This window comes from Erythrolamprus reginae, chromosome 2 (assembly GCF_031021105.1).
Source record: "Erythrolamprus reginae isolate rEryReg1 chromosome 2, rEryReg1.hap1, whole genome shotgun sequence".
In the NCBI taxonomy this organism is placed as follows: domain Eukaryota; kingdom Metazoa; phylum Chordata; class Lepidosauria; order Squamata; family Dipsadidae; genus Erythrolamprus; species Erythrolamprus reginae.
The window spans coordinates 96,842,895-96,869,391 of record NC_091951.1 but is presented as its reverse complement, the minus strand read 5'-3'; the positions used below and the strand labels follow the sequence as shown (position 1 = coordinate 96,869,391).

Below are 26,497 nucleotides of genomic sequence, written 5' to 3'. Positions count from 1 at the left end.
GCAACCCCGAAGTGTATGACCCCTGAGTGGGCAGGGGAGGCAAGGAGTGCCTTTGCGCTGGGACAGAAGGGGAGGGCTGCCGGCTCCGCCGCACCCTTGTCGGCCACACAGCAGACGAGCACGGAGAGCGCTGGAAACATTTCCTCCCGGTGGGGGCGGAGACCAGGGAATGCCTCGTCTCCCCACTTCCCGGGTATAAAGTATGGAAGCATTTACCCTCATCAGAATTTATCCACACGTTCAATCAATGATGTTTCAGTCTCCTACTCAGGCCTCAAAGCCAATGGCAAGATTTGTAGATAACCATTTCCTTCAGGGCTTTCTCTAACAACAAATCTATCTAACCAGTAAGCCCCAAAATCGAAGTTTTATTTTTTTTCACCTCATTCACAAAGCCCAGAAAGAGATTCCAAGTACAAACAAAAATGTTTTTTCTATTATCAAAGCAGTCAATTTAGCCATTTCTGATAATTCCATCAACTTTTGCAGCCATTCATCCATTCTCGGGATCAAAGTGTCCTTCCATTCTTGTGTATAAAGTAATCCTGCTGCTGTCAACATACATAGTATCGAAGTCCAGAGGCTTGTATGATCCTTAAAAACTATGTGGGACTTCGCCATGGAAGAAGAAAGGAAATGACATTAAATTTCTCTGACTTTTTATTAATGGAAATCTCCCCTAGAAGAAAGAACCACCTATTGAAAGAAAATAGTAGTACGTACAGTAGGTACGATGGTGGTAGGTGTATGTATAATTCCTTGGCATGCTCTCCTTCGCTGAATGATCCCAACAATGGACAAATGGATGACTGTTCATTTAATGACTGTTTAAAGTTACAACAGCCTCAGAAAAAGTAACTTATGGCCTATACTCATATTTACAACAAATGTACTACTTCCATGATCATGTGACATAATTCAGTCATTTAGCAAGTGGGCTGCCAGTTTGACACCCTGCTGTAGGTGCTGCTTACATAAGCAAGGACATTCTCAATTTGTTAACAATACCTGAGGTTCCCAAGTATAAAGTTTGGTATTATAACACCACTGCAATTCTGTAGGATTAAGCAATCGTGAAGAATTGTTTGCAGTGCTCCCGAGTTCCCATAAAATTTGGGCACTCCATCCAGATTGATGAAGCTGGGATGCTTCAACTCTCCCATCTGCCTACACCAGAGGTTGGCAACCCGTAGCTCTGGAGCTGCAGATGAACCCTCTGCTGTGGCTCCCTGATCAATCACTGTCTGATCCCGCCCCTCGCCCTCCATAATTTATGTCAAAAGTTAAAAACATTGCAGTGTCTCTGAGGTCCCATAAAATTTGGGCACTTGACAATCTATCCAGACTTACAAAGCTGGAATGTTTCAACTGTCCCATCGGCCTACACCAGGGTACCTTCGCTCCTGCACTAAGGGTCCGGTGACTCTCCTCCCCCGCCTTCTATCATGCGGTGGTAGGGGGCACGGCAAGGCGATGGCCAGATCCTTAGGGCAGGAGAGAAGTGTCCCTGTAGCTGTCTTCAGGCCACATTTGCACGTAAGCCAGCCTTAGACGTTAGATCTTCCCCACTCGGCCGAAGAGCTGCGGGGGGGAGGGGATGGGACACAGCAAGGATCCTTAGGGCAGGAGAGAAGGCGTTTCTTTTTGCATCCTGTTAAGACCTTCAAGCGAATGGCCAGCCATCCTACACTGCGCTTCGGTGCTTGCTTGACGAGGGTCTCCCCATGCGCCTGTACTCCTGGCCCCACTATGGCCAGCCAGAGAGTCGCGAGAGGGGAAGGAGGGGGAGGGAAGCCTCCACCAGGGGTGGCGATCATTTCTCAAAAGAGAGAGAAGGGGAGAAAGATGGGGGAACAAGAGATGGAGAGAGATGAGGGAGGGAAGGAGAAAGAAAGCAGTGAGGGAGGGAGAAAGAGAAATGAGGGAGGGAGGGAGAAAGAGATGAGAGAGGGAGAGAGAGATAATAGGGAGAGAGGAGAGAGGAGAGTGGGAGAGTGATGGAGAGAAAGAGAGAGGGAAAAGAGAGAGAATTATCTGTTTCCCATAGAAAAAAAACCAGAGAGAGAGCTACAAAACCTGGGTAGGAGTGGCGGGGGGGGGGGTATCATGTGACCTTGGAATGAGTGACATCGAGTTGGCCAAGCCCGCCCAGGTTTTGTAGCTCCCAGTGTTTTGTTTTCTCTGGGAAATGGGTCCAAATGGCTCTCTGAGTTTTTAAAATTGCTGACCCCTGGCCACCACCTCACATCTATGTCCTTTTGGTCCCATGTCCCCTTATACACTGCCTCCTCAACAGACCTTTGGATGCTCCATGCTGCTGAATTGTGCCCAGCCGATTTCTGAGGCGAAGTTGAGATGTTGCAGAGGGCAAAAAGATGAACTCTGTCTTTTAACCTTTGATTTTTCGTGCCTGGGGAACCTTTGAAGGTGTGCTGTGTTTGGATGATCGCGCAAAACGGAGGAGAAGCCCGGGGGTGGTGAGGTGGAATGCAACTGCCTGCTGGAACGAGGGAATCTCTCCTTATCCCAGCACAAATGCAATCTGTCATTTCATTTTGACATGGCACATCTGAAGCCGCAACAACCACTCCAGCTTTGGGAAGCATAACAGTGAGTTACAGACTGTGCTCATTCCCGTTACTTTGGACTTCCATATGGACAGTGATTTGGAATTAATAAATTGAATAAATCCCAAAGATTTTGGGCAAAGGGAGTGAAGCTCTGGCAAGAGATTAGGCAGTGTTTGAAAGAAATGAGCTGGAATTACTTAAAATAATTTTGCCAAAAAAGTAAGGCTAAAAAACTCAAAGCAAGAGTTAAAGTGATAGCCTGGCGATGAAAGAAGAAAAAATGAAATTTATTTATTTATTTATTGGATTTGTATGCCATCACCCTCCAAGGAGAGAAATAAAGAGAAAATACTGTAAAGCAAGTAAATCTAAACTTAGAGGAAAATGGTGGACAGGGAAAAATAATTAGAAGATTTTCGGAACGGGCGACAAACGAAAGATTTAGACCGAGGAGATCAGCATAAGAAGAAACGATAGTGTTTTATTTGGATACGAAGATTGAAAGTGAAAACACCAGAAAGATCCTTTTGTAAGGAGGAGAAAAAACACTGATCTGAAGTGATTAGCGGCAGTAGTGACTCAGAAAGTGATAATATAAAGAAGATTATTGGAAGTTTGAGAAGGTAAAAGACTTCAACAGAGTTGCCAAAATATAAGTATCAAATGGACAGTCTTACTACAAATGGAGATTAATATAGAAGCTTTCTTCAACATTAACCAGTAACTTTATTTATAACACTATCTTTATCCTTACCTTTATATATTAACTGTACTAAATTAAGGTATTAGAATATAATTTAAAATATTAACAAGTAGGAAATTCGCTTATTAGAATTGATTTAGCTGATTAATTAATATAACTAATATAATTAAGGCTTTCCTTTAGCTATAAAATGCATATGGTATATTTCTAGACTAACCCAATGAAAAATATTGATAGAATAATGTATTGTGGGAAATCAAGGTTGGAAAATAAAAAGAAATTATCGGGGTGGGGGAGTAGTAAATGGTAATTTGGGAAAGAATATATAAAATGCTAGAACAAGAGTTCTAAAAGAAATGGATACCACCACAATGTGGAGAACAGGAAAAGACAATACCAATCCAGATGGGAGTAGCAGGGATCTCAGAAAACAATAGAAGAGACTCTACAATGTAATGTAAATGTAAACGTGACTCTACAAATGGTGAAATCAACTCTTCAAATAATAGAAGAAACAATGTTAAAACTCCAGGAGAAGATCACAAAGGGTCATGGGGAACTGAGAACGGATATAAAAAATTTAAACAATAAAGTAAGCTCGATCGAAGAAGCAATACAAAAAAAACCAAACAGAAAATACAAACAGTGAAATTAAAAGCTGAAAAAAAGGATAAAAAATTAGATCAAATAGACCTAAAAATGAAAGAATCAAATGGAGAATTCATTAATCTATCTCAAATTGGATTGAGCCTCCTTTTACCTCAGATTCCAAAATGTAATAGAAACAAAAGATGAAGATCTTAGGGAAATAATGGGGAAATAATTGCAGAATTTCTTGAGAGGGATAAAGTAGAAATAATATGTGAAATGGATGAAAACTATTGGGGCCATACCAATTATGCGAAAAAACATGTCGCTAAAAAGTGCATATACAATTTGATAATAATAGAGCTATTATTTATAATAATAGAAATATTATTTATAAATTGACAAGAGAAGAACCCATGATTTATTAAAAAAAAGAGATCATAACATTGAAACATGAATTAGAGGACAGGGGAAAGATTACAGATTCTTGGCAACCATACTGAATAAGAAAACTATATTATTTAAATGGAATATTCCAGGAGGAATGTTAATAACATGGCAAGTAAAAAGAATCAAAATAGATAGTTTAGAAAATGTTGGGGCATGGGGTATCAGAGGTGTCAGAGTGAAGTAGTAAGGAATTGTACAAAACATCAATATCAGGACTGGGGCTAATTCTTCCACAACTTTGCTAGAAGAATAAAAGGAAATAACAAAACATTTATATTTATGTTTATTGTTCTTAGTGTGTTTGAATAAATTATTTGCTCAAATTCTTGCAAACTGAGTTTACTAGAGATAGTTTTGAGCCTTAATTTCCAAAATGCACATTTCTGTAGGAATGAATTAAGTGTCCTAAATAAATCATGTTAATGTTAAGGGTAAAATAAAATTCTTCAGATCACCTGCCAAAATAAACACTTTTAATGAAAAAGTATAATAGTAAAGGAATACTGTCAAGAATATTATTGCTGTTTCCAACTTTATACAATTGTGAAGTAACAAATGAAATGTAATTTTGCTGTAAAATGATGTAGTATTCTTTTAGTTCCCTTTCAACTGGTAACAAGTAGTATGTAACATTGGAAAGGCAAGATGTAAAAGTTTTACATACCTTGAAATAGTGCCTTGTATTAATAACCCTTTCTTTGAATGTTGAACAAGGAATTTATTATAGGAGAGCTTACAATAGTGTGATAAAACCAGGTTTAAGGAATATTCCTGGCTGAAGGAGCATGCAAAATAATTATGGTGGCATCTTAAACTCTCTAAAATTCCCAATTTAATTTACTATGAGACTATGTAGATTGTTACCTTAACTCATTCATATTTCAGGTATTCCATGTTGAGTTCTTCTGGGAATTATGGTGACATAAAAGTGCGCAAGTTTACTTATCACGTCTTTCGTATACTACCACCTCTTAAACTACCAAACATCACTATCTTCTGCGGATCTTACTGTTGAACACATCTGTTAAAGTTAGAGAAGAACATGCTGATGTGTAGATTACAAACTCGAAGGACATTATGAATAACACTGTCTTTATTTCTACAGTGGGAGCCAAGAAGAAAGATTTGCTCCCGGGTGGAACAGGGATTACTCTCCTCCCCTTGATAGTCTTGCTCAAGAAAGACACTCTGGCAACTTCTCTGGCAGAGAATCACTTCCTTTTGATATCCAGGGACTCCCAGGCATCCTCAATCCTCAGTTTGTGAACAGAGAGGAATCTACTTTCAGCTTTGGAGGTAGAGATGGACCACGTAGTGACTTCAGAGGTGGGGAGGGTCATATGCATGATTTTGGAAACAGAGATTACTCGCCTTCAGATTTTCAGAGTAGGGATGATTCACAGTTGGACTTCAGAGTTAGGGTACCACTTCTTTCAGACTTTATGGCTAGGGAGCTGTATCCTGGAAATTTTCAGGATAGAGAAGGCCAGGCTGTGGAGTATAGCGGAGGAGATGTTCCTACTATGGATTATAGAAATAGGGATGCATTCCGAATGAACTATAGAGATAGGGAAGCTCATACAGTGAACTATAGAGGTAGAGATGATGTTTTATTAGATTGTCATGTTAGGGGAACATCTGATTTGGATTTCCGAAATAGAGACGGATTACACCCACATTTTAGAGCAAGAGACATGCCTGAACAAGATTATAGGGGTAGAGAGCAACCATATTCAGACTTCAGGAAAAGAGATATACCTGATACAGATCTGAGAAATGTGGGTCCGGCTGATTCAGACTTCAGAGACAGAGATGTACCCCACTCAAATTTCAGAACTAGGCCAAAACCTCAGGCTGATCAGGATTTTAGGGGTAGGGATGCCCCACCACCGGTGGATTTTGCAGAAAGGGAGAGACCCTCAGCAGACACAAACGTTTTAGATTTCCATCACAGTCAAACTACACCACAATTAACCAATAGAGAATGCGAGATAGAAGAGACTGTAGTTGTTAGAGACAGGCCTTCATTGAGTGTTCAGAATGAGGATTTGCCACATTCAGAATCAAGAGCCAGAGAAGAAGAACAACCCCAAGAGCAAAATCTTATGACTGAATCTTCTCTAGAGTTTCAAAATAGCCGCAATCCTCTTTCCAATCTTCCGGACCAAGATAAACCTTATCAGGGCTTTGTTAGCAATCAGGAAATTTCTGCAAAAGAAGACCAAGTTGCTGAATTGCCTGGACTAAAAGAAAAAAGTGATCTGGATTTCCTTGGAAGGCAGGATACAGACTACAGGGGCATTGAGTATCGAGATGTAGATCATCGTCTTCCAGGATGTCGGGTCTTTGATTATGGACATGGCAAATCTTTTCCTGATGGGAAGTCTTGTAAAGATTCTCAACCAGATCTTCAGGTATGCAATTTATTGTAAAGTTTCTATCTTAATCACATTTATAAAATGTTTATTAGGAGATGATACCATTTTAAAAATCAAAGCTGTGAGCTGTAATGAAATTAACTCATTTACACCATGTCACCTCATTCCTTGTATAATTAAATATGTAAATTGTAGTGTAGGTATTATATGAAATTATTTATTAATTGAATTTATAATTTGCCTTTTCTTGAGTGCATGATGGTAAGCATATATTCTCTGTTCCAAGTTTTCTCATAAAAACCGTCTGATTGGTTATGAGGAATAGTAGGCAGCCTAAATTCATGGAAATGAGCTTCCATAATTGAAGATGAATTTGAACCTATGCACTTTTGCTTCACACTTTAACCAATACAACACTTGAGTATTCTGTACAGCTTTTGGTGCCTAATTTCTTTAGTTATAATAAATCGACACATGCTATTAATAGTGGATATGTATTTTACATGCAGCTTTAGTACCTTAATGATAAAATATTATGGATTAGATTTTAACTTTTTAAGGGAATTTACACACTTTCAACTACATTTGATTTGCTGCATTTTTCCTCTACTTCCTTGTTGATTTTAAAATCCTTTTGAATTTTATTTTGAAGGACCAGGACTACAGAACCTGTCTCAAAGATACCAGGCCAAGCAAATTGATTCGACTAGGAAAAGTGCCTGAAACTGCTACAAAAGATGATGTAAGTTGTGTTTATGAAGCATACCTAGTAATAGATAATACACTAACTGTATATTATAGCTTTTGTGTTTCTCAATTCCAAATAATAGAAATATAAAATAGAACAGAACAGAATTTAACAATGCAGTCAATCTGTTTTAATTGTAAAATAAAATGATATACAATGCTTTATTGGGAAGAAGAATTTAATAGTTTAATGAAAAGCAGGATTAGATTCTCAGCAGGGTAGTCTCGTGTTGATCATAAGATTCTCTTTTCTTGGGCTGTTCCAAATTCCTTCACTGTCTAATCTGTATTTACTTTACAATTAAAACAATATCCTTAATATCCTTAAACAGTCCGTAATTTTTTCAGAACACTATAATCTGTGGTACAGAGGTACATCAAACCTGTATAGGTAGTGCTCAGTTAAGGGTGATAATTAGAATTGGTAATTGATAAATCATAAATCATGACATCACAGAAGCTGTAGTTGTTCCAGTTGTAATTGTTAGGCAACTCCTGGGCAGTTGCAATATCCCAGAGTCAGGTGATCTCCTGCTGGCTTCCCCATTGACTTTGCTTGTCAAAAGCTGGCAGTGAAGGACACAACTGATAATCATGTGACCAATGTTCCCTCTAAGGGGCGCGCATGGAAAAATATCCCCCCCACGCAGCCTTTTCCAAGGCTGCCCAGTTGAGCCAGGTGTCGGAGTTGGGGGCGGGGAGCGACAAGGTTTTTCTTTATTTGAAAAACCGCACGCTCTCCATTCCACTTTGGCCCCGCCTGTTCAGGAAAAGATGGTGGCGCCCATCAGGCACTTCTGCCTTTTCCCTGAGTAATAGAGGCTGAGCTGACGTCTCTCCCTCCTCTTGCCCCCTTCGCCTCCTTTCCCGCCGCCGCGCTGGGGGCTGCCCACTGCTGCCGGGTCCCCTCCGCCACCCGAATCCCAGTACAACACGGCTGTAGCCCGCATCAAGACGGAGCCAGCCACCGTTAAAGAGGTAGGAAGAGGGGGGAGAAAGAAAGAAATGGTTCAAGAGTTCACACACACACACACACACACACACACACAATGGAGGAAGAGACAGGAATAGAAAAAGAGAGCAGTGAGAGAGGGAAGGAATGAGAGAAAAAGGGAGGCAGAGGGAGAAATGAGAAACAAATGAGAGAGAAAAGGGGGAGAGATAGGAGAGGTAACCAGAATGTTTCCCCTATTTTATCTATCTATCTATCTATCTATCTATCTATCTATCTATCTATCTATCTATCTATCTATCTATCTATCATCTATCTATCCCGCCCAGTCCCAAAGGGACTGCTGTTCAGACACTGACTTTTCCGCCCACACTGAAAAGAAATTAGAGGGAACATTGCATGTGACTATAGGACATTGCAGCCTTCATATTGGCGAGCTCTTTCCAAATGGATGAATTGCAATCATATGTCTAGCAAAGATACTTCGATAGCTGGAGGAATGATTATAACTTCCCTTGTTCAGCACTGCTGTAACTTTGAATGTATGAACAACTGGTGGCTGAATGAGGACAACCTCAACTATGTTAGAGCAATTGATTGAAGGGGAACACCGTCCAACAGCAAAAATGAATTTATTGTGACATAGTCTTTCCTATACTTTAGCTTACACTGTCAAGTGCTTTCCAGTTTCATTTCCATTAATGTGAAATCATTGTTTTGGGGCCAAACAGAATGAAAATTCATTGTTTAAATGTTCAGTATAATATAGGCATTACCACTTAACTGGACACTTCATTTTTATAGATTCTCGATGCTTTCAAAGCATGTGATGGAACACCAGTGAAAAACCTGCGTCTAAAAGATTACACAGGTGGGTTTTCTTTCAATTTTCAAAAGTTCATTAGATTTACATTAATGTTTCTATAATTATTGATCAGATGATCCATTCTGCCTTGTCAGTAAAGTCCCCCCCCCCCAGCATTATAATTTTGATTTTAAGAGGAATTTGGGGCATGTGGTCTATTCACTTGCCTTTTTACTGGATTGACATTTTCAGGATTAGGTTTAGCAAGTCTGTTATAAATCACCTAATTTAGCTGTGTAGATACCTTTGAAAGACAGAAGATAAACGTGTTCTAACAAAATTTAAGAACTAATAAAATTGGTCTTCAGTTACTTTTTTAAAAATTGTCCCTGAAATACTTTCCCGTAGCAATCTCAATAAAAATCTTACAATCATAGAATTGGAAGGGACCATGGAATCCATCTAGTCCAATCACCTGGAACCATGTTCAGGATCTATTATTATATCTGGGAACCTTATAGCCCTTTTTTGAAGATCTCTAGTGAAAGAGAATTAACTATGCAATGTGGCAGTGCATTGCATCTCAGACACAGTTTGTACACTTATGAGGAAGTTCCTCCTGATTTCTAGCCTCAATCTTCTTCCTTATAATTTCAATCTACTGGCTCTTGTTCTCTGTTATGGGACCAGAGAGAATTTGACCACTCTCTCTTCCATACGAGAACTTTTCAGATATCTGAAGATAACTGTCAAATTGCCCCCCTGATTTTTAAACATTAGCCTGATAATTTGATCGTTCATGATATTGTTTGGTTTTCAGATCCCTTACTACTTACTGTCTGCTGAACCTGTTTCAATTATCCTTGTCCTTTTTGAAATGGGGTCTGACCAGGTCAAAGTAAACAATTAACTTTACGTGACTTGGACTCTGTTCCTGTTAATGTATCTCAAGATATACCTGAATGTTTGACATATTATCCTTAAAAGATTCCTCTCAGAATCATCAGATGCAAATAATTCTAAACTGATCACTAAAATCTTTACTTATGAATTCTGTGAACTTCGGTGAATTATCTTTTTATTTCAGAGAATGGTTTGTTGAGAGTTTCCTGGATCCAATTCTTATATCCATTACTGGTACCAGATGACTTTTATTTGGGAACATTTGTAATATGCTGGCATGGAATAAATATTTATAAAGTTCAACATGAAGATATATAATAAGGGAAACAAACATTACATATATTATAGGGCAAAAGTGCAAAAGATGTTCTTGGGTTTTCCCCCCTGTTGCTGCGATCTGTTTTGAAAGCAAGTAGAAGACAAATTAGAGTCAGCTTATTAGTGTATATTAATTAGAGTTTGCTTTTTAGATATTTCTTGATATGCAGAGATATTTAGAAAGAGGAAAAATCTATATGACTACAGAATTCTATCATCCCACAAATTTATGTGTATTTAACTTACATCTATGTGACTATCTGCTCTAAAGCATGAAAAAGAAGAATTTTCCAGAATTAAAATATCCATCTTTACAAGTTTTTTAAAAAAATTCTTAAGTTAATTATTTGAAAGCAGAGACTCAATTCAGCAACTTTTAGCAAACGTAAAGCCATGAGCTAATTCCTTACTGTCTTGAATAATGAGCAAGATTTTCGAAAGTAGATGTGGAAAACCTTTTCTCTTTCAAATCGGGGTGAAATTCAGCAGGTTCTGACAGGTTCTAGAGAACTGGTATCAGAAATTTTGAGTAGTTCGTAGAAGTGGCAAATACCACTTCTGGCTGGTCCCAGAGTGGGGTGGAAATGGAGATTTTGCAATATCCTTCCCCCTGGAATGGGGTGGGAATGGAGATTTTGCAGTATCCTTCCATTGCCACACCCACCAAGCCATGCCCACAGAACCAGTAGGGAAAATTTTTGAATTTCACCCGTTTCAAATGTATACTTCTGTATTACTTTTCACAACAATAACATTCTGATTAGTTTTAAAGTCCAGTTCATCTAACATATCTGACTAGTATTATTTATAATTTTGTATTTTGGGGCCTTGTAAGTATTAATAATGTTCAATTTGTAGTAAAACCAGCTTGTTCTGTGTATAGTACTTAGTTTTATATTTTATATACATTTTATTCACTTTTTTACTGTTTTAACTACTATTAATTTAATCTATATTTTAATTAAATTATTGGGGTTTTTTTAATTGACAGATAATTGGGGTGAAATAATGTATGGTATGAATGATTGTTATGGGTGGGGTTGGTGGGACTATGGTATAGATGGGGTGAATGGGAACGATATGAATGATATATTTGGCCCACCTGGCATTGGAGAGGCAGGAGGAGAGGGGGCACTTATCTCTGGGGAGGCAGAGGGTCAGAATATCCCGGTGCTGGTGGGGAGAGGCAAATATGGCAGGAGCCACAGAGCTAGCTGTTCCAGGGGAACAAGGGACCACTGCTTAATAGTGATCCCTTGTTCCGGTTCCGTGAGCTCAACTCAGGATACTGGTAACAAGTGTAATTCTGGCCCTGGGCTCAGGCTGCTGCTACTCAATGCCAGGTAGGTGGTAAATAAAGCTCTCCTCATCCGGGATCTGATCCTGGATGAGGAGGTCGACCTGGCATGTCTGACTGAAACCTGGTGGAGCCCAGAGGGAGGAGTTCCTCTCTCTGAAATTTGCCCAGCCGGGTTCCAAGTATTGCATCAGCCTCGACCCCAGGGAAGGGGGGGAGGAGTAGACTCATTGCTACAGAGATTGCAGGTTGTGAGTCCCTCCTTGTGAAGTTGGACTTAGGGGTTCAGGTGGGCTTGTTGCTCACGTACCTGCCTCCCAGCTGCATGTCAACAGCCCTGCCTGTGCTGCTCAAGGAGGTAGCCGGGTTGGCGGTGGGGTTCCCCAGACTTATTGTCTTGGGGGACTTTAACCTACTGTCATTCGGCAAAACCTCTGGGCGAGCACAGGAGGTCATGGCCACCATGACAGCCATGGACCTGACTCAAGTAGTACAGGGTCCGTCTCACGAGGGGGGGCACCCACGCGACATGGTATTCCTCTGAGCAATTGAGCAATGGTCTGAGACTAAGGGGCTTAGAAATGTTGCCTTTGTCATAGTCAGACCATTTTCTATTGCGGCTTGACTTCCTGGCTCTAATCCTTCCCCGCAGGGAGGCGAAACCGACTAGGTGGTTCTGCCCCAGATGCCTGATGGACCCAGAGGGCTTTCAGAGGGCGCTTGGGGTTATCCCAGATGCACTCGTCCACAGTTCGGCAGAGTCTCTTGCTGAGGCCTGGAACAAGGCTGCAGTGGAGCCTCTTGACCAGATTGCACCGTTGCGACCTCTCCGTGGTGCTAGACCCCGTAGAGCTCCATGGTTCAATGAGGAGCTCCGGGAGTTGAAACGCCAGAAGAGACATCTAGAGAAGCGATGGAGGAAGAGTAAGTCCGAATCCGATCAAACACTTGTAAGAGCTCATATTAAGACTTACAAAGTGGCGCTCAAGGCGGCAAGATGCGCATATCATGCCGCCTTGATTGCATCAGCAGAATCCCGCCCGGCCGCTCTGTTTAGGGTGACCCGCTCCCTTCTTAATCAGGGGGGAGTTGGGGAGCCCTTGCAGAGTAGTGCTGAGGACTGTAACACATTTTTGATAAAGTCGCTCAGATCCGGGCGGACCTCGACTCCGATTGGATAACAGCGAGTCAGTTGAGGTGACTGGGGCCCGTACTTGTCCATCTCTCTGGGAAGAGTTTGATCTGGTGACACCTGATGAAGTGGACAAGGCCATTGGAGCTGTGAGTTCCGCCACCTACTTACTGGTTTCAGACAGCAGAGAGGTGACACGGAGCTGGGTCCAGGAGATTGTCAACGCTTCTCTGGGGAGGGAGTCCTTTCCGGCTCCTTACAAGGAGGCACTTTTGCGCCCCCTCCTCAAGCCTTCCCTGGACCCAGCCATTCTTAACAACTATCGTCCAGTCTCCAACCTTCCCTTTATGGGGAAGGTTGTTGAGAAGGTGGTGGAAATCCAACTCCAGCGGTCATTGGAAGAAGCCGATTATCTAGGCCCTCAACAGTTGGGATTCAGGCCCGGCTACAGCGTGGAAACTGCTTTGGTCGCGCTGATGGATGATCTCTGGCGGGCCCTGGACAGGGGTTTATCTTCTGTCCTGGTGCTTCTTGACCTCTCAGCAGCGTTCGACACCATCGACCATGGTATCCTTCTGCGCCGGCTGGAGGGGTTGGGAGTGGGAGGCACTGTCCTTCAGTGGTTCTCCTCCTACCTCTCCGGTCAGTCACAGTCGGTATTAGTGGGGGGTCAGAGGTCGACCTTTAGGTTGCTCCCTTGTGGGGTCGGTCCACTCCTCCCTGCTATTTAATATCTACATGAAACCGCTTGGTGAGATCATACAAGGGCATGGGGTGAGGTATCATCAGTATGCTGATGATACCCAGCTTTACATCTCCACCCAATGTCCAGTCAGTGAAGCAGTGGAAGTGATTTGCCAGTGCCTGGAGGCTGTTAGGGTCTGGATAGGTGTCAACAGACTCAAACTCAATCCTGATAAGACGGAGTGGCTGTAGGTTTTGCCTCCCAAGGACAATTCCATCTGTCCGTCCATCACCGGGGGGGGGGAATTATTGACCCCCTCAGAGAGGGTTCGCAACTTGGGCGTCCTCCTCGATCCACAGCTAACATTAGAAAGTCATCTTTCAGCTATGGCGAGGGGGGCGTTTGCCCAGGTTCACCTGGTGCACCAGTTGCGTCCCTATTTGGACCGGGAGCCACTGCTCACAGTCACTCATGCCCTCATCACCTCGAGGTTCGACTACTGTAACGCTCTCTACATGGGGCTACCTTTGAAGAGTGTTCGGAAACTTCAGATCGTGCAAAATGCATCTGCGAGAGCAATCATGGGCTTCCCTAGGTATGCCCATGTCACACCAACACTCCGCAGTCTGCATTGGTTGCTGACCAGTTTCTGGTCACAATTCAAAGTGTTGGTTATGACCTATAAAGCCCTTCATGGCATCGGGCCAGAATATCTCAGGGACCGCCTTCTGCCGCACGAATCCCTGCGACCGGTTATGTCCCACAGAGTTGGCCTTCTCCGGGTCCCGTCAACTAAACAATGTCTTCTGGCAGGACCCTATGGAACCAGCTCCCTCCGGAGATTAGAATTGCCCCCACCCTCCTTCTCTTTCGTAAACTCCTTAAAACCCACCTCTGCCGCCAGGCATGGGGGAACTGAGACATCTCCCCCGGACCTATACAGTTTATGCATGGTATGTTTGTGTGTATTTTTTTTTAATAAGGGGTTTTTAGTGACTTTTAATTATTAGATTTGTTATACATTGTTTTATTATTGTTGTGAGCCATCCTGAGTCTATGGAGAAGGGCGGCATACAAATCTAATAAATAATAATAATAATAATAATAATAATAATAATAATAATAATAATCTGGTCTTATCTTTAAGGGGGGAGGCATATAAACTTAATAAGATAAATAAAAATTATTTATGATCAAACCTAAGTTCTATTTTTTTAGTGTTTCCTGATGTTTTGTAATTTATTTATAAACATACAAAACAAAATGTTTTGTTTTGTAATCTTGATGTTTACATTGCCATGTGATGCACAGCACTGCAAATATTCTGTGAAAATAGAATAAAAACTACTTTGGCTAAAGTTTACTATAGGGATCCCCAGCCTGTGGGCTACAGCCTATTACCGGCCATGGCTTTTTCTCATCCGGGTTGCATGAATAGAAGGCCATAAGACTCCACATGGAAGGCTTCTGTTCTCTCTTGCATGACTGGAGCTGTGCACATATGCATGCTGACCCGCCATTCACGTAGCCCAGTTTTCCAGAGCTCAGCTGGACTGCCAAGTCGCAAAGGTTGAGGGCTGCTGGTTTACTAAGTTCGCGTCTGTCTCCCTTAACATATGTCAGATTTAAAAAAAATAGTTTTACATGTAAGATCCCATATATTCATGTAAAAAATTAGAATAGGATGGTCATATTCTGAGTAAGAATATATTCTATTTACATCGTATATAGTACATAATGTATACACTAATTACTATATGATATGGGAGAACTATATTATAAGTAAATAGTAATCTGCAATCTAGATAAGATCATTATATTGTACATTGCTACAAAAAACATACCTGTCTTATCCCCACAATTTGCTTTTTTAAAATTATAACGTGGGGAAAATACAGTGCATTAGTTTACTTTTGCGACTGCCTTCTGCCACATGAGTCTCGGCGACTGGTTAGGCCATACAGAGTCCTTCTCCAGGTCCTGTCAACTAGATAATGTCACTTGGCGGGGGTCTAGGGGAAGAGCCTTCTCTGTGGGGGCTCCAGCACTCTGGAATCAGCTCCATCCAGAGATTTATACCGTCCCCACCCTCCTTGCTGTCTGCAAGAGTCTGAGGACTCACTTGCGCCGACAGGCTGATGTCTTGTTTGATAGATGTCTTGTTTGATAGATGTCTTGTTTGATAGATTGAGAATGACTGCCTTTTTAATTAAACTGGCGTTTTAGATTGTTATCTTTTTAGTGTACCATTGGATTTAGGATATTTGTATTGTTGTCCCCGGATAGGGGCAGCATATAAATCCAGTTAATAAATAAATGCTTTAAGTAGTTTCAAACCATGTTTACTTACTGCCAGCTCTAGATGTGATATTCCGTATCTTAGACTTGAACAAGATTGTATAGCAAATCCATTCCCATTTCCTTATATCAATGTTAGTAGGCCCTTGAGTTAATACATTTGCAATAGGCCTGGGGGAGATGTCTCAATTCCCCCATGCCTGACGGCAGTGGTGAGTTTTAAGGAGTTTGCGAAAGACAAGGAGGGTGGGGGCAATCCTAATCTCCGAGGGGAGCTGGCACTTTTATTGGCAGCGTGATGTCTTTGCATTTTAGTATACTGTGTAGATTTGCCATAGCTTTCCTCTCAAGGAGCAAATGTCTTTTGTTCTGACCTAGGTATTCTCAAACCACAAAGCAGACTCCTTGTGCTGACAAAACCCCCTTTTTTACTAAGTTACTGTGAATTTCTCTCATTCACATCCAACAAAGTCTTTCAAGAGAGCATTTATCTGGCTTGGAGAGCTGCCAGGCCGATATCTTCAAAACTTGGCAAGAAGTCTCTGATAATCAACAACCAATTAAGCAAACTAATTGTCTCCTGCAAACTCCCCTACCCCTTCACTCCTCTTTTATTCCCTATGGGATGGGCCATTTATCATCCACCCGTGGCCTTATTCCCAAGTAGTCCCTTGCTCCTCAGCTGTTCCCGCTTGGCAACACAGCACATGCGCACACTGGGAACAGGCTCCAGCTGTTCATCTGCCTTACTGATGTCTGACTCCAAAGGCCACTTAACTGTCAGACTTCCCTGGCCCCATCTCTGCCTCTGATGCCTTCCCCAGACTCTAGGACTGGCCCATGTTCCTCCCCAACCTCCTCACTGTATGAATCTGCTGTCAACTCTGCTGGCAGGCTGCAACATCTTTTAATTTTTTGTCTGTAGTCCTTATCTGTGAGGATCTTAGAGCCCAGGAAAATAAAATCTGTCACTACTTCCATTTCTTCCCCATCAATTTGCCAGGAATTGAGAGGGCCAGATGCCATGATCTTAGGTTTTTTTAATGTTGAATTTCAAACCAACGTTTGCACTCCCTTCTTCATCAGAGACTCTTTAGTTCCTCTTCACTTTCTGCCATTAGAGTGGTATCATCTTCACATCTGAGGTTATTGATATTTCTACCCGCAATCTTAATTCCAATTTGTGATTCATCTAGCCCTGTCTATATTGAGTTAAGTAAATATTATTATTATTATTATTATTATTATTATTATTATTATTATTATTATTATTACTAATACTAATAATTTATTAGATTTGTATACCACCCCTCTCCGAAAACAAAAATTGTTTATATAGTTAAACTTTCTTCTATCTTAGGAGAAAATTATTAAAATGGAAGACTTCATATCAGCTCACTTCTTTTCCTAAAATTTGAAAAACACAAAAATGACCATTTTGACTCGTTCTTGCCTTATTGTTAGCTATACTGATAACTAATAAAACTGACAATATGAGGCAAATATGAAGGTTCTGACAATATGAGGGTTCTGACAATATGAGGAAAAAATCTTGGTTCTAGATCTAGAAAATGGTTAGTTATGTTTAAATAATTTTTGAAAACTTAACTGCTTGGGGAAGTAAAGTTGCATTATGATATCATGATGGAGAATATGTGGAGGGGTAAAATAAAAAAAAAATATTCTGCATGGAATCAGATCCTTCTGCATTATAGTCAATATAAATTGGGTAATTTTTATTAGTCTTTAAAAGATTTTCCACTGAGACATTTTATCTGACAAGATTGAATATTAATATAGTAAACATAACTTCTCACAGATAATGGTGTATGTGTGATTTAGCTACGGATAAATATTTCAGATTGCATATAAATGTATTTCTCTAGACCATTGTGTGCCGAAAGAGTGTGGGTGCACGCTACCATTCATGTGTGAGTGCCCACACCCATAATTCAATGCCTGGAGAGGGTGAAAACAGTTTAACACCACCCTCCCTGAGGACTTCTGGAGGCCGGAAACGGCTTGTTTCCCAACTTCTGGTGGGCCCAGTAGGCTCATGTTTTGCCCTCCCCAGGCTCCAAAGGCTTCCCTGGAGCCGAGGGAGGGTAAAAACACCCTCCCCTATCCCCTCGGAGGCCCTCTGGAACCCAGAAATGCCCTCCCAGAGCCTCTCTACGAGCCAAAAATCAGGTGGCAGGCACACACATGCACATTGGGTCTGAGCTATAGCAATGGCTTGCATGCCAGCAGATATGGCTCCGTGTGCCCCATGTGGCACCCATGCCATAGGTTCACCATCACTGGCCTATCTTATCAATTAGAGCTGTTGCTCAGTTTTATTCTTCACCTGTTCTCATATTTCTTGTTCAAATCTCAGTAGGTAGCAAAATGAACTCTAATTAAATTAAAAAAGAACTCTATATGAATAGTGTATGTCAGTGGTTGCTTCATGAAAAGCGCTGATTCTATCATTCTGAATAATAAACATTTTCTACTAATATATGGTTATCATGATCTCTTGGGAATCTTATCCCCATCAATTTAATAGCTTTCCTATTAAAGCCATTTTAAATGCTGGTTATCTCAATCTCTAGTGGTAGGTCTCTAATTCAACTATGTACTACAGTATATGAAGAAGTTCCTATTATTATTTGCCCAAATCTCCCGTCTTTCTGCTTCACTAAGCTCTAAGAGAACTTCACCACACCATAAGTAATTTATATGTTCCTATCATTTTGGTATTTACCATGGGATTTATTTTTGTTGAGTATAGTGTACATCACGGGTGTCAAAGTCGCCGCATCGCGTTGTCGTCACATGTTTTCCATTCGCGGAGGTGGGGTAGGCGTGGTCTAAATTGATGCATCCAGCCCACAGGCCGTCAGTTTGACGTATCTGGTGTATATTTACATTTGTTACATTTTCCTTCTAGCAGCAAATAACAATGTGAAATGGGGATAAACATGCATATATAATTTGGTAACCATATAAGTTTAAATGTGTGTGTGTGTGTGTGTGTGTGTGTGTGTGTGTGTGTGTAAAGTAAGTAAATAATTAATTAATAAATTTAGGGCATCATTGAAGTTCTATTCTTATCAGCACTTCTTTGTAACTTTTAATAGGAAACTAGCCCAAGTGGTGGGGGAAATTTTGGCATTTCATGTAAATCAACATAGTCCTCAATTATTTAACATCTGGAAGCCATATGTCAAACTGTGGTAAAGCTGTATATCTCTACCTGACACTCAACAAGAAGTGCAATCAAATCCCGCTCCTGATACCTGGAGACGGTTAAGAATTTGTGTAAGCTTGAGGCTTAACCCTTGCAAGGTGGAGTGGCTGCTTATTCGGAAGCTTCTGTCCATCTTGCACGCTCTAAAAGGATTGTGCCCCCATGTAGAAAGCAGGTTCATAATCTAGAAATTAATGGCTCTTGTTAGAAGTACAGATGAAAACTATGGTTTGGAAAGTGTGTAGGTTTGGTATTGGTATTGTTACATTTTCTGGAATGGGTGGAGCTTTATTAACGGTTACTGATCTTTTTCACCTGTCTATACCAGGAATATCCAACCTGTAGTCTATGGCCCTGGAAAACTAGTAATGCATCCTCACAAGATTGTAAACTTTTAATATTATTATATGATTTATATATGTTTACTATATTATATATAGTTTAGTATAGAGCTGGGGGGTGGCACAGTGGTTAGAGTACAGCACTGCAGGCTACTTCAGCTAACTGCTAGCTGCAGTTCAGCAGTTCAAATCTTACCACCAGCTCAAGGTTGACTCAGCCTTCTGAGGTGGATAAAATGAGGACCCAGATTGTTGGGGGCAATATGCTGATTCTGTAAACCGCCTAGAGAGGGCTGTAAAAGCACGTATGATGCGGTATGTAAGTCTAAATGCTATTGCTATATTTTGCATGTGATCAGAAACAATTCCTATTCAGTCAGTGCAGCCCAAGCAAATCCAAAGTCTGGACATCCATGGTCTAGACCCGTGATGGCGAACGTATGGCACTTGTGCCACTGGTAGCATGCAGAGCCATATCTGAGGGCACGCGAGGCTTTGCCCTATGTCAGCTCCAGCCTGCATATATGCATTGGCCAGCTGTTTTTCAGCCTTCCGGAGGGCGGGAAAGGCTGTTTTCACCCTCCCAACGAACCCAACAGACCTACATTTAGTAACAAACTTCCGGGAGGCTTCAGGAGGCTTTTCAAGTGGGCCCGTTTTTTGCCATCCACAGGCTTTGGAGGCTTTCCTGAGACTGGGGGAGGATGAAAAATGGCCCAACGGGCATATTGGAAGTCCATAGGCTTCAGTGAGGTCTGCACACATGCGGGAGACAGTGTGTGTGTGGGTTGTGCATGCATGTGCGAGGGGAGGGTGCTGCATTATGGATGTGGGCACTTGCGCCTGTGCTATCGCACACATGCTCATCCTTTTGGCACCTGAGCAAAAAAAAAAAAGGTTCACCATCACAGTCTAGAGTATTAGAATTTGAGGATCATTTAGAATTTATAGTTGGTTCAAAAGGCAATTGCTTACATGATAGTAGGTTATTTCCCAATTCTCAATTTACCCATATGAGATAGATATTGTGGGAAGTACATTGATAAGCTTCTGGTTGCAATTCAGGGCGTCCATTTTGATCTTTAAATCTTATTACAGCCTATAAGTATAGAACAGTGGAAGGCATGTTCATGAGGAATGCTTCTGAGAGGAGCCTTCTCTGTCGTGGACTTTTTATCTGGGAATAAGCACGACCCATCTATATTTGTATTTCAGAAGGCATTCAAGACCTGGCTGTTTTATTGGCTGTTGGGAATGGAAAGGGATGATGTTGCACATGTTCCTGAACTTGGTTAGAAGGTGCAGAGTTGATTAGATTTATTGTATTTGATATATCTATTGTGGTTTTAAATAATCAGTATAATAGGGAATTGTTAGTCCCTTAGATGTTTTAGATTAAACAGACATAAAGTTGAGTATAATTAAAAATATAGTGAATGTATGCCACATGGACACATTATCTATTGATAAATATAAATACATGATACATTCATGTCAAATTGTGTTTCTAACCATATTCACACTTTTAGCTGGTTTCATTTAACTTCTTTGTACTACAGAGTTGGTTTTTACTTCTATTGATTTCATGTGTGACATTTGAGCTAGTACAGAACACCTCATATATATGGTTTGAGTTTTTTGTGGAAAAGGGGGTCCGAATAGTTGACGCTTCCATCACATAATAGTCTCTGGTTTGTTATAATTGTATTAGTACAAACAAATTCTTGCAGTTTCAGCCATGAAAACTTTGCATTGTTTCCTTGAGTGGCTCATCTTCCCTTGAGTAAACCTTGGCTTTAATTTAGATGATTATGAGTCCTTGATAATTTTGAGGTAAGGATGTTTTTATGTACCTGTCTGACTCTTCTTTCAGATAGGTGTATTCCTTTTTACAATAACTTTCATTACCAAAAAAAGATATAGAATGGTGAATCATTTCTTTAGGAAAGCTATATAAGCAAATCCAATAGTTGTTCAACTTAACTTTGGATTACTTTCTGTAGAATAAGAGTATTTTAAGATATTAAAAGTATATCAGAATTTTGTTCTAAATCTGATTATATTTTAAAGATAGGATAGACAATTCTGGATTTTATTCCACACTTTGAATGAAAATAGATTTCTAGACTCCTACCTACAACAGAAAAGTTAAAATAAGCTAAAAACTACTATGGATTTTATTGGTTCACATGGTTAATGTATTAGTTTAGAAGCAGATTCCAATAATCTGAATTTGTGAAATAGATAACTGGATAACTGTTTCTGTAATAAGATTAGTTCTGAAGTGCTAACTTACTTCTCTGAGTACTATTTTCACTTTTCCTATTAGAAGTCCAAATTGCTTACAGTACTATATTAGATAAATTAAGAATAAGTGAAAATGACTAGGTTTATTATACTATCGAGACCAAACCTGAGTTGAAGCTTAGCTTCAAAAAACATCAACTGTTCCTTTTGTTTTGTGGGGAGTCTAGGGTGGTGATAATCGGGTTGTGCTATGGGAATGGGGGAATTGGATGCTAAAAATATGGCTTTCTGGCACTAACGCAAATCCCGTCTGTATTTAAATGCTGTCCCCAGGTTACAACTATGGCTATATCTGCGTGGAGTTTTCCCTCTTGGAAGAGGCCATCGCCTGCATGGAAGCCAACAAGGTTGCTTTACACTTCGGTTGAAAATGCTGCTAGAAGAATATTTTTGTGGGGTGGACAACACTTAGTATTTTTTTTTAAAAAAGCAAAATCCAGACAAAGGCCTTTTATTCCAAAATGTACATTATGGCAGCTAATATCCTCACATCTCCCATAAATACAAACAGGTTTAATCTTTCCCTACAAAATCTCATAGTTTTCCTGAATTATCTACACTCACATCTTCATGCTTTGCTGGCATGATAGATTTCAAAGTGTGGTAGTTAAGAAAAATGCTCCCAGTTCTGATCGTTGTTCTTGTGAGTTTGCGTATCTAGTGGATTTCCAGAGAAGCATTCAATCTGAGGTGCTTTACTTTCTTGACTGCGTCACAGCAAACTGATAATCTTGACTACTGCAAACTCTCTTCTCTGTAAGGAACATTGTTATATGCTTGAATATATTCTTACACCTGTCTTGGTTTTATGCTACACATTAATACTCAGTTTTGTGTGAAAAATCTTCTTTGTATGCTCACTCCATCTGTTTATGCGATTTTATGTGGTGCAGATATATGGAACTATATTGTCTGATGTCATTTATATTAATTGGGTGCAAGTAGAAGCTACTCAGAAAAGGTTTAGTATACATGCAAATCAGGTGTGAAATTCAAAATTTTTCCCTACTGGTTCTGTGAGTGTAATTTGGTGGGCGTGGCAGGGGAAGGATACTGCAAAATCCCCATTCCCTTCCAACTCTGGGGCCAGCCAGAGGTGGTATTTGCTGGTTCTCCAAATTACTCAAAATTTCTGCTATTGGTTATCAAGAACCTACTGAATTTCACCCTTGCTGCAAATGTACCTAGTTAATCTGAATATCTTCAATGTTCTAAAAAAAAAAAGAGGAAACTGCCCATATATACTCAATGATAATATGGGCTAGATTATGTTGGTAATTTTATAAGTTAAAATATAAAATTAAGATATTTGAGATAATTAAGATAAGTCTGTCTTTTGAAAATGAGCCCAATATTTTTCACATATAGAACTATACAAACGTCGTCATCTAATGTTATTTCAGCTAGGCCCATTTTTGAATTGATAACTTATCTAATGAAATTCCTATTAATTGGAAATGGTGCAGTTTTGAACAAACAGAATCAATGTTAATATTTAATATTTGTCAGATTCATAATTAAATCAAGTGTGGCTGAGATAAATCAGACCAGCTTTTCATCATCAGAGTATCATTTTGTCAATACATATCTCATTTTTATCAATGTCCACACTGAAACTTAACCAACTGCAAAAAAATAATCATCATAAAATAATTAAGCATTGCAGTGTACTGCTAAATATTGTTATCCCATTTCAACACAGTTTTTCCTATATTGCTCAAATACTAAAATAGAAGTTTTAAAAAAGGCAGAATTATGAAGTTGCTGTCTCTTCAGCTAGATTTTCCAGTAGGCATATTGTTTTTCTTCTACATTTATTGCAATATATAATTCCTCCCCAGTAGAATTAAAAGCAAACACGCAGTTATATTTAAGATTAATTTCAAAGATTTATTTATATTGCTTGCTTGCTTGATTGGATTTCTATTCCGTCCCTTTCTGAAGACTCGGGGTGGCTTACAACATATAAAAAAGAAGAAGTTACAATGAAAATCAATCAAATTAAATTAAAAATTGCATAATTATTTAAAATTTCTAGCTATATTAAAATCAATCTCATTCATACAACAACCATTACAATCATTCATTGGTCAGGGGCTAAGATCTAATCAGCCGAAGTCTGGCGACATAAATGAGTCTTAAGATTCTTACGAAAGGCGAGGAGGGTGAGGGCAGTACGAATCTCCGAGGGGAGCTGGGTCCCCCACAAAGAAGGCTCTTCCCCTAGGTCCCGCCAAGGGCCAGGTCCCCCACAGAAAAGGCTCTTCCCCTAGGTCCCGCCAAGTGATGTTGTCTAGTTGACAGGACCTGGAGAAGGCTGACTCTGTGGGACCTAAACGGTCACGGATTCATGTGGCAGGAAGCGGTCCCGCAGGTAATCTGGTCCGATGCCATGTAGGGTTTATAGGTCATAAGCAACACTTTGAATTGAGTCCGGAAACCAATTGGCAACTAATGCAGACCGTGGCGTGTTGGAGAAACATAGGCATGCCTGGGCAAGCCCATGACCGCTCGCACGGCTGCATTCTGCACAATTTGCAGTTTCCAAATACTCTTCCCATGTATAGAGGATTGCAGTAGTGGAACCTTGAGGTGATAAGTGCATGAATGACTGTGAGCAAAGACTCCCTGTCTAAATAGGGCAGCAACTGGTGCACCAGGCGAACCTGGGCAAATGCCCCCCTCGCCACAGCCGACTTATGATGTTCCAAGGTCAGCTGTGGATTGAGGACGCCCAAGTTGCGGACCCTCTCTCAGGAGGGTCAAAAGCTCCCCCCCCCCTCAGGGTAATGGATGGACGGATGGAAGTGTCCTTGGTAGGCAGAACACACAGCCACTCCGTTTTGTCAGGGTTGAGCTTGAACCTGATAGCACCCATCCAGACCCTAAAAGCCTCCAGACACCGGCACATCATTTCCACTGCTTCATTGATTGGACACGGGGTGGAGATGTATAGCTGAGTATCATTAGCACACTGATGGTAACTCACCACGTGCCCTCAGATGATCTCACCCAACTGTTTCATGTAAATATTAAACAACAGTGGGGAGAGGACTGACCCCTGAGAAGCCCCACAAGAGAGGGACCTAGGAGTTGACCTCTGATCCCCTGCTAACACCGACTGCGACCGACTGGAGAGTTAGAAGCGAATCACCATAAAATGGTGCCTCCCACTTCTAACCCCTCCAGCCGGTGCAATTAAAATTTAATTTTAAAATGCTAAGATACCCATTCTCCTTTTTACATCTTCTCCATATATAAAAGTTCTGAAGCAGTTTGAACAGAAGTTAATACACTGAAATTCTACGCTTCCTTTATCTTTGTAAATGAAGTGGAATATTAATTTCACTGGATTTAAATGTGTGGTTTTTTTTAAATGTGCATGTGTTGAGTTTAAGCCAGTTTCTTGGCAAGATTTTCAAGACTGGTTTGTTATTGCCTTCTTCCTACTGCTGAGAGTGAGTGCCTGGCCCACAGTTATCTCTCTGGCTTCATGCCTAATGTCGGACTAGAGCTCACAGTTGTCCAAATTTCTAATCCGGTGCCTTAACTATTACATCAGATTGGCTGTTTAAATGGTGGAAAATACAAAATAGTTGTTTAATACTACTTTCAGTTGACCATCAGGCAATTACCTATGAACCCTTAAAATGTGATCTAAATACCAACAAAGAAATACTGTCTTATATTTAATATTTAATAGTGTAAACATTTCACTGACAAGAACCAATCACAACATTTTGTGTTTAGTAACCATTTTTATTAATGAACTGCCAAAAAAGAAGTCTCTTTCCTTATTCTCTCTAGTTTATGATATATCATATTTTATTTTAGGTAACCTGAAAGCATTTCTACAGTCCACAGCTTATGATTTTGTGGTTTTGGAGCCATAATTAATATGAAGAATAACTTATTGCTCAGTTTATTGATGTTGGGCTATTTTGTTTTAGGTGATTTCTAAAAAGATTGAATTTAGTGAAAGATATTCTTCTCTGTACTGAAGGAGCGGGTCAGCAGTCACATGGGTTGCTCGTTGTCCAATCCGCATAGGACTGAGCCTGTCTTTAAAAAGATTGCTGGATTCGCCCCTTCCCCAGAATTTGCTCGGTCCTCCTATCGGCAGGATGCGTGGAGGTTCAGCTCCTCTCCAAACACCACCTTCCCTTTCACTCGTTCCACTAGAATTCATTCTGATAAGATAAGTAATTAGTCTTTTTTCGTTCTTCTAAAGCAAACGAAGGAATTTAGCCTTCAGCCAGCCCTCCTGGGCTCAGCTTCAAGCGGAGAAGCCATGGTGAAACTTTCTGCTAATTGCATAATTGCTTGCTTCGCTGCAGCCGGCTGTGTTTATTTTCCTTTAAATGTGACTGGCAGGGAGATTTTGTTTTCTGTATCAATTGGCTTGTTATTTCTGTTAACTTCTGCGGAGTGGGACGCTTGTACAAGGGCGCTTGTTTAGTCCCCCGGACTTAGTTGGACTCTTATTGAACTTTTATTTTGGCGCGAATGCCCTCAGTGCCCAGCAATTTCGGCATAGGCCCTTGGCGCCATAAGTCTGCTGCGTGGCCCAGAGTAGGCTGTGAGAGTCTCAGGCTTTCTCTTGTGTGCTAGGCCTCAAAACCAGTTGCGTAAATAGTGAGGCCTAGCCTGTCTGGACCTCATTGGCATGAATCTCAGATTGATCTAGATTGTCTTTGAGTGGCAGATGCTCCTGGGCCTAGGAGCCTGGGCCCCCCTTCCTCTTGGGATTTATAATACTGCTTCTCCCAAAAACTTTTTTTTGGCTCCAGA

At 40.6% G+C, this 26,497-nt stretch overlaps 1 protein-coding gene across 8 annotated transcripts in view; it reads left to right on the top strand.

Annotated features, from left to right (window-relative positions):
• RBM6 (RNA binding motif protein 6) overlaps positions 1 to 26,497 on the top strand; it is a 109,531-nt gene that overhangs the window by 22,751 nt on the left and 60,283 nt on the right. For all 8 annotated transcript variants that reach the window (XM_070738850.1, XM_070738854.1, XM_070738855.1 and 5 more), the window contains 4 exons: positions 5,417 to 6,725; positions 7,342 to 7,431; positions 9,193 to 9,259; positions 21,980 to 22,053. In XM_070738850.1, the coding sequence (XP_070594951.1) occupies positions 5,417 to 6,725; positions 7,342 to 7,431; positions 9,193 to 9,259; positions 21,980 to 22,053 (1,540 nt within the window). The remainder of the gene's footprint in view (positions 1 to 5,416; positions 6,726 to 7,341; positions 7,432 to 9,192; positions 9,260 to 21,979; positions 22,054 to 26,497) is intronic.